Source organism: Trichosurus vulpecula, chromosome 9 (genome assembly GCF_011100635.1).
Source record: "Trichosurus vulpecula isolate mTriVul1 chromosome 9, mTriVul1.pri, whole genome shotgun sequence".
Lineage (NCBI taxonomy): Eukaryota > Metazoa > Chordata > Mammalia > Diprotodontia > Phalangeridae > Trichosurus > Trichosurus vulpecula.
In genome coordinates this window covers 25109056-25118450 of record NC_050581.1, presented here as the reverse complement: position 1 = coordinate 25118450, position 9395 = coordinate 25109056, and the positions used below count along the sequence as shown (strand labels likewise).

General features: G+C 36.1%; 1 protein-coding gene across 1 annotated transcript; it reads right to left on the bottom strand.

Annotated features, from left to right (window-relative positions):
- Positions 1–8599: 8599 nt before the first annotated feature.
- On the bottom strand, positions 8600–9088 carry LOC118831822 (small nuclear ribonucleoprotein Sm D1-like). Its single transcript, XM_036739272.1, has one exon. It carries the CDS (start codon positions 9061–9063, stop codon positions 8704–8706), a length of 360 nt encoding a protein of 119 aa, XP_036595167.1. The 5' UTR covers positions 9064–9088; the 3' UTR covers positions 8600–8703.
- Between the last annotated feature and the right edge of the window lie 307 nt (positions 9089–9395).

Here is a 9395-nt window from a genome sequence, read left to right as displayed (position 1 = left end):
GTTCTTTCTATATTTTAGTAATGAGGCCTTTATCAGAGACACTGACTATAAAAAATATTTCCTAGCTTTCTGCTTCCCTCCTAATCTTGGTTGCATTGGCTTTGTTTGTGCAGTTACGCGTTTTGCATTTCACAATGTTCTCTATCTTTTGTCTGGTCGTAATTTTCTCTTTTCTGCCATGTCTGATAGGTAAACTATTCCTTGTTTTCCTAATTTGATTATGGTACCACCCTTTAAGTACTTTCCCATACCCATTTTGACCTTATCTTAGTATATGGTATGAGTTGTTGGTCTATGCCTGATTTCTGCCATAGTATTTTCCAGTTTTCCCAGGAGTTTTTGTTAATAGTGAGTTCTTATCCCAGAAGGGGGAGTCTTTGGGTTTATCGAACAGTACATTACTATAGGCATTCACTACTGTCTTGTGTACCTAACCTATTCAACTAATCCACCACTCTATTTGTGAGCCAGTACCAAGTAGTTTAGATTATTGCTGCTTTATAATATAGTTTTAGATCTGCTACACCTAGGCCACCTTCCCTTGCATTTCTTTTCATTAATTATTTTGGTATTCCGGATCTTTTATTCTTCCAGATTAATTTTGTTATATTTTCTAGCTCTATAAAATACTTTTTGGTAGTTTGATTGGTATATCACTTAATAAGTAAATTAATTTAGGTAAAATTATCATGTTTATTATATTAGCTCAGTCTCCTCTTGAGCAACTGATTTTTCCCCCAATTATTTATATGTGATTTTATTTGTGTGAAAAAGGTTTCGTAATTGTGTTCATATAGTTCCTGTGTTGATCTTGTCAGGTAAAATCCTGAATATTTTATATTATCTAAAATCATTTTAAATAGGGTTTCTCTTTCTATCTCTTGCTTTGGGCTTGGTTCATAATATATAGAAATGCCAATAATTTATGTAGGTTTATTTTATATGCAGCAATTCTGCTAAAGTTAATTATTTCAAGAAATTTTTTTAGTTGACTAAGTATACCATCACATCATCTGCAAAAAAGTGATAGCTTTGTTTCCTTATTACCTATTCTAATTCCTTCAATTCATTTTTCTTCTGTTATTGCTAAAGCTAACATTTCCAGTAGAATACTGAATAGCAGTGGTGATAATGCCCATCCTTGTTTCGCCCTGACCTTACTGTGAATACCTCAAGTTCATAACCATTACATAAAATACTTGCCAATGGTTTTAGATAAATGCTACTTATCATTTTATGAAAAACTCCATTTAATCCTATGCTTTCTGGTGTTTTCCATAAGAATTGGTGCTATATTTTGTAAAAAAGCTTTTTCTGCTTCTATTGAAATAACCACATAATTTTGGTTAGTTTTGTTATTGATATGGTCAATTATGCTGACAATTTTCCTAATATCTTTGTTGTCCTTCATTGTCAAAGAGGATCAAAATGACATCACTATGCTTGAGCCAAGATTCAATGTGTCCAACTGTGATCAGGCTAATACAAGCTTGGAATGCTCCACCATAGGTTGGGCACAAATAGTCCACATGAACATTTGGGGTGGATAATTGAAACTTGTGCATTCTGTGTTTCCTTTGAGCTATTTCAACTCTGCTTTTCTCATAGAACACAGCACCTTCTCTGATGTGGGAATGCCATACAGGGCAATCCTTTGCCAATGTCTCCCATGTCACACAATCAATACAAAAGTTCTTGAGAGAAACCTTGAGAGCGTCCTTGTATTGCTTCCTCTTATCACCATGTGAATGCATGCCCTGTGTGAGTTCTCCATAAAGTAGTCTTTTTGGAAAGCATATGTTTTGCATTTGAACAATGTGGCCAGCACATCAGAGTCATACTCTCTGAAGCAGAGTTTGAATGCTTGGCAGTTTAGTTCGAGCAAGGACTTCAGTGTCTAGTACCTTATCCTGCCAGGAGATTTTCAGAATCTTCTGAAGACAATGGAAATGGAAGTGATTCAGTTTCCTGACATGGTGCTTGTAAACTGTCCAGTTTTCATAGGCATATAACAATGAGGTCAGCACCACAGCTCTGTAGGCATTCAGTGTGGTAATCAGTCTAATACCTCTTCTCTCCCATGCTTTTCCAAACACTGAGCTAGCTCTGGCAATGCATGCCATATTTATCAATGTATACATCCCTGGAAATTACCAAGGTAAGTGAACTTATCCACAGCATTCAAAACTTCTTCATTTGCTGTAACTGATGGTTCCATGTATGGATGGTGTGGTGATGGCTCATGAAGCACTTGTGTTTTCTTGGTGTTGTTAGGCCAAAATTAGCACAAGCAGCAAAGAATTGATCTATACTTCATTGCATCTCAGCTTCAGAGACTGCATTGAGTGCACAATCATTTGTAAACAGAAAATCATTCACCAACACTCTCTCCACTTTGGTCTGGATTTGTAGCCTTTTCAATTTGAAGAATTTACCATCAGTGTGGTAACTGATCTTGATGCCATGTTCATTCTCATCGAAAGCATTTGACAACATGGCTGAAAAGATCATGCTAAAAGGCATGGGAGCAAACATACAACCTTGTTTCACTCCATTGGTGTTTGGGAAGGCATGAAAGCATTGTCCTTTATCTAGAACCCAGGCAAGCATCCCATCATGAAAATGACACAATGTTGATGAACTTCTCTGAGCAACCAAATTTTGACGTAATTTTCCAACTAACAGTATCAACGGCCTTGGTCAGATCTACAGACATTGTATGCAGACCTTTGTTCTGCTCCTGGAATTTCTTCTGGAGTTGTCGGGCAGCAAACACCAGTTTTTCTAATATTGGACCAGCTAAATCCTACCTCGTCATAGTGTATTCTCCTTGTGTTAAGTTGGTTTAATCACTTTGTTAACATTTTATTAAAATTTTTGCATCTATATTCAGTAGGGAAATCTATCTACAATTTTCTTTCTATGTGTTGGCTCTTCCTGATTTAGGTATGAGCTCCATGTTTGTGTCATAAAAGGAGCTTGATAGGACTCCTTCTTTGCCTATTTTTCCAAATAATTTATATTATTGGAATAAATTGTTCTTTAAATGTTTGGTAGAATTCACATGTAAATCCATCTGGAGATTTTTTTTTTCTTAAGGAGTTAATTGATGGCTTATTCAATTTCTTTTTTCTGAAATGGGGCTACTTAAATATTTTATTTCCTCTTCTATTAATCTGAGCAACTTATATTTTTGTAAATATTCATCCATTTTACTAAGATTGTCACATTTATCAGCATACAATTGGGCAAAATAGTTCCTAATTATTGTCTGAACTTCCTCTTCATTGATGGTGAGTTCAACTATTTCATTTTTGATACTAGTAATTTGGTTTACTTCTTTCTTTTTTAAAAATAAAATTAACCAAAGGTTATCTATTTTATAGCATTTTTTCATAGAACCAGGTCTTAATTTTCTTTATTCATTCAATAGCTTTCTTAACTTGAATTTTATTAATCTCTCCTTTGGTTTTCAGAATTCCTAATTTGGTGTTCAATTGGGAATTTTTAATTTGTTCTTTTTCTAGCTTTTTTAGTTGCATGCCCAATTAATTGATCTCCTCTATCTCTATGTTATTCATGTAAGCATTTAGATATATAAAAATTCCTCTAAGAACTGCTTTGGCTACATACCATAAGTTTTGTTATGTTGTCTCATTATTGTCATTCACTTTGATGAAGTTTTTTTAATTGTTTCTATGTTTTATTGTTTGACTCATTAATTATTTAAGATTAGATCATTTAGTTCCCAGTTAATTTTTAATCTATATTTTCATGTCCCTTTATTACCTGTAACTTTCATCACATCATGATCTGAAAAGGATGCATTTTGTATTTCTGCCTTTCTTCATTGGATTGTTAGGATTATATGTCCTAATACATGGTCATTTTTGTGTAGGCATTATGTACTTCTGAGAAAAAAATAATATTCCTTTCTATTCCCATTCAATTTTCTCCAGAGGTCTACCATATCTAACTTTTCTAGAATTTTATTCACCTCCTTAACTTCTTTCTTATTTATGTTGCGGTTATATTTCTGTAGTTTTGAGAAGGGAAGCTGAAGTGCCCCACTAATATGGTTTTGTTATGTATTTCTTCCTGTAACTCACTAAACTTCTCTAAGAATTTTGATTCTATCTTACTTGGTGTATATATGTTTAGTATGATATTATTTCATTGTCTATGGAACTTTTCAGTTAGATGCAATTTTCCTTCATATCTCTTTTAATTAGAACTATTTTTCCTTTTGTTGTCTGAGATTAGGATTGCTACCTTTGCTTTATTTTAACCCTAGTTGTACCATCATACATTCTGCTCTACCCTTTTACCTTTATTCTCTGAGTATCTCTCTGCTTCAAATGTGTTTCCTGAAAACAACAAATTGTAGGATTATAGTTTTTGATCCATTCTGCTATCAAATTCCATTTTATGGAAGAGTTCATCTTCATTATCAGCTATTTTTACTAATTCCCTCCATCCTATTTCTCCTCCTCTTTACACTTTTCTCTCTCCTTTCATCCTTTTCATCCTCAGCACTATTTTGCTTCTGATCACCACCTCCCTCAATCTCTACTCCTTCCAATCTCCCCTTCCCTTTTCTTTCCTTTTTGTCCTTCTACTTCCCTACTGGGCAAGATAGATTTTTATAACCAACTGAATGCATTTATCATCCCCTTTTTCATCAAAATCCAATCAGTGAAAGGTTCTAATAATGTTTGACTTGCTCCCTTCTTTCCATCTAATGTAATAGGCCTTTAGACCTCTTCATGTAATGTAATTTACCTTTTTATGCCTCTCCCTTTCCTCTTCTACCAGTACAATCCTTTTTTCGCCCCTAACTTAACCAATTTTTTTTATCACATTAAATAAACTTATACCCATACCCTCTGGGAAGAGGACTGGAGCAGAGCCCACCATGGGCCGCACAGACCAACCAGACCGGGAGCTGGGCAGAGCAGGCCCTAGTGACCTGAATCAGTAAGCTGTGGCAGTTACCAGAAATCTGAACCCACAAACACCAAAGACAACAGAGAAGGTTAGTGGGAAAAGGCTGCTGGGACAAAGTGAAAGGAGTTCATGGTTTGGCCACTGCCCCAGGGTCAGCAGAGGTGGTGCAGCTACAGAACTATAGCTGCAGTTACTTCTGGCCCCAGGCCCACCGGGTGCGAGGAATTAAGTGTCAGATCTGAGGGGGAGTGCAGATCCAGCTTAGATCTGAGTCTGGTCCGGGTTGGAGGTTCTTGGGGGAGGAGTAGCACTGGTGTGGCAGAGCTGGCTGTGTACCTCTGAAAACAACAGTGTAGCCCCTCAAACTTGGGACAAAGTACTCTAAACTCTACAAACAGTGCTACCCCAATGAAAAACTCAGGGGTCAAGTAAGTTGGCTGGGAACATGGCCAAGCAGTGAAAACAGACTTAGATTCAGACTCAGACTATGGGATCTTTCTTTGGTGACAAAGAAGACCAAAACATACAGCCAGAAGCAGTCAAAAAAGTCAAAGAGCCTACAACAAAAGCCTCCAAGAAAAACATGAACTGGTCTCAGGCCATGGAAGAGCTCAAAAAGGATTTGGAAAAGCAAGTTAGAGAATTAGAGGAAAAATTGGGAAGAGAAATGAGAAGGATGTGAGAAAACCATGAAAAACAAGTCAATGACTTGCTAAAGGAGACCCAAAAATATTGAAGAAAATAGCACCTTAAAAATAGACTAACTCAAATGGCAAAAGAGCACCAAAAAGTCAAAGAGGAGAAGAATGCCTTGAATGGTAGAATTAGCCAAATGGAAAAGGAGGTCCAAAAGACCACCGAAGAAAATACTACCTTAAAAATGAGATTGGAGCAAGTGGAAGCTAGTGACTTGATGAGAAATCAAGATATTATAAAACAGAACCAAAGGAATAAAAAAGTGGAAGACAATGTGAAATATCTCATTGGAAAAATCACTGACCTGGAAAATAGATCCAGGAGAGAGAATTTAAAAATAACTGGACTACATGAAAGCCATGATCAAAAAAAAGCCTAGATATCAACTTTCAAGAAATTATCAAGGAGAGCTGTCCTGATATTCCAGAGCCAGAGGGTAAAATAGAAATTGAAAGAATCCACTGATTGCCTCCTGAAAAAGATTCCAAAAAGAAAACTCCTAGGAATGTTGTCACCAGATTCCAGAGCTCCCAGATCAAGGAGCAAATACTACAAGCAGCCAGAAAAAAACAATTTGAATACTATGGAAACACAATCAGAATGACATAAGATCTAGCAGCTTCTACGGCAAGGGATCGAAGGGCTTGGAATACGATATTCTGGAGGTCAATGGAACTAGGATTAAAACCAAGAATCACCTACCCAGCAAAACTGAGTATAATGCTCCAAGGCAAAATATGGATTTTCAAAAAAATAGAGGAGCTTCAAGCTTTCTCACTGAAACAACCAAAACAGAATAGAAAATTTGACTTTCAAACACAAGAATAAAAAGAAGTATGAAAAGATAAACAAGAAAGAGAAATCATAAGGGACTTACTAAAGGTGAACTGTTTTGTTTACATTCCTGCATGGAAAGATGACGTGTATAATTCATGGGACCTTAGTATTAGGCTAGCTGAAGGGAATATACATATACAGAGAGTCAGAGGGCACAGGGTGAGCTGAATATGAAGGAATGATATCTAAAACAATAAAATCAAATGAAGGGATGAGAGAGGAATATATTGCCAGATGGAGAAAGGGAGAGATAGAATGGGGTAAATTATCTGACATAAAAGTGGCAAGAAAAAGCCATTCTGTAGGAAGGGAAGAAGGGCAGGTGAGGGTGAATGAGTGAATCTTGCTGTCATTGGAACTGACTTGAGTAGGGAATGACATGCACACTCAATTGGGTATCTTAACCCACTGGAAAGAAAGAGGAAGGAGATAAAAAAGGGGGGATGATAGAAGGGCAGGCAGATGGGGGAGGAGATAATGAAAAACAAACACTTTCAAAAAATACAGGGTCAAGGGAGAAAACTGAAGAAAGGGAGATAGGATAGGAAGGAGCAAAATATAGTTAGTCTTTCACAACATGAGTATTGTGGAAGGGTTTTACATAATGATACGCATGTGCCCTATGTGGAATTGCTTGACTTCTTAGGGAAGGTGCTTGGGGAGGGAAGAAGGGAGAGAATTTGGAACTCAAAGTTTTAAAAACAGATGTTCAAAAAAAAAGTTTTTGCATGCAACTACGAAATAAGATATACAGGCAATGGGGCATAGAAATCTATGTTGCCCTACAAGAAAGTAAGGGAAAAGGGGATGGGGGGCAGTGGGGTGACAGAAGGGAGGGCTGACGGGGGCATGGGGCAACCAGAATATATGCTATCTTGGAGTGGGGGGGGCAGGTAGAAGTGGGGAGAAAATTTATAATTCAAACTCTTGTGAAAATCAATGCTGGAAACTACAAAGAATAAATCAATAAATAAATTTTTAAAAAAGAAAGAGTATACTCAGTTTTGTTGGGTAGTTGGTTTTCAGTTGTAACATAAGCTGTTTTGCCTTCTGGAATATCATATTTCAAGTCCTCTGGTCCTTTAATGTAGGAACTGATAGGTCTCACATAATCCTGACTGTTGTACCGTGATGTTTAAATTGTTTATTTCTAGCTGCTTGCAGTATTTTCTCCCTGAACTGCTAATTCTGGAATTTGGATACAATATTCCTTGGAGTTTTCATTTTGGGATCTCTTTCATTTAGTGTTTGGTAGATTCTTTCAATGACTATTTCATCCTCTGGTTCTTGGATATCAGTGGAGTTTTCCTTGATAATGTCTTGAAAGATGCTATCCAGGTTCTTTTTTAATCATAACTTTCAGGTAGTCCAACACTTCTTAAATTATCTCTTCTGGATTTATTTTCCAGGAGTGCTGTTTTTCCAATGAGCTATTTTACATTTTCTCCTATTTTTCATCCTTTTGATTTTGTTTGACCAATTCTTGATATCTCATAGAGTCATTAGCTTCTGCTTTCCCAATTCTAATTTTTAATAAATTATTTTCTTCATTTAGCTTTTATGCCTCCCTTTCCATTTGGCCAATTGTAATTCTTTTTTGAGGATATATAAATGTATTTATAGCTTCAATTTGAGAGTAGAATGTAAAATTATATATTTTGTTGAGAACTTTTATTAAAAAAATCAGAGATAACATGTAACAAATGTTTATTATAACAAAGGCAATTATTAATTTAAAAGATGACTTTCAATTATAAAATACCAGTAGCTTGGAACTTCAGTTATACTACTATTCACTATAGAGTGAAATTCAACAAAAAGACAATTCATTTTGGATAATCCAAAGGGTTTCAGTTTTAGATATAGCAAATGTAATTCTATTTTACCTCTAGGCAGTCCCAAAGAAGATAAAAGGATTATAGTGGGGATTCAAAATCTTTCAGATACATACATGAAATCATACTGTTAGGTTAGAAAAAAGTATGATTAGTTAAGTCAGAATTTAAACTACATTTATGAACAGCCTTGTAGCTCAACTGTTTTACATTTGGAACTAATGTACTAAGGAGAAGATCTAGGAATACTGAAATCTTAACTGATGACATATTCAATAGACAAGTCTTTCCCACATATGTGTTTATTAAAAATTGACATCATAAACAAAACCTGTACAAAAAATATCCTGCCTTTCTTGGAAACACATAACAGTATTCATGAAAGAAGTTATAGTCTGGGACCCCTTCTTCCTCTGCCACGACCACGTCCTCGTCCTCTACCCCGACCTCGGCCTCTTCCTGCAACAGCTTCCCTTTTCTTAGATTTCACCTTTGGTTCAACATCCACAAGTAAAGTATCCAGAGGTAAGCTGTCTGGAAGGATGAAGTACCGAATATTATTTCCTCGTATACTCACTGTTTCCAATTGTACAGGCTCTCTGTTCTTCAGGGTCATTTTCACAGCTTTAAGATGTGTATTCATACTGACATCCACACCTGTGATTGTTCCATGTACTTGTGTTCCATTCTTCAATTCGATGGTTACAGTTTCATGACTCAACTTCATCAAAAATCTCACGAGCTTCATCCTTCACGGCGCCCGGGGACACACTTCTTTGTTGTACGGGTCTCAGAATTGTGACCCCGTCATAGCTAACACGGCCCAATTGCAATTTTTTAAGGAATTGTTTTCTTCAATCAATTTTTGTCCTTCTTTTCCAAGCTGTTGACTCTTGCATAGATATCATTTCTTTTTCCCAATTTTTCTTCTACCCCTATTATTTAACTTTTAAAATCCTTCTTAAGTGCATATAAGAAGACTTTTTGCACTTGAGATCAATTCATATTCACCTTTGTGGTTTTGGATTTAGGAATATTGACAGTGTCTTCCTCGTCTGAGTTTGTGTTTTGACTTCCCTG

Coding starts and splice junctions, on each gene's coding strand:
- LOC118831822 (XM_036739272.1), bottom strand. CDS start 9,063: ATGAAGCTCGTGAGATTTTTGATGAAGTTGAGTCATGAAACTGTAACC.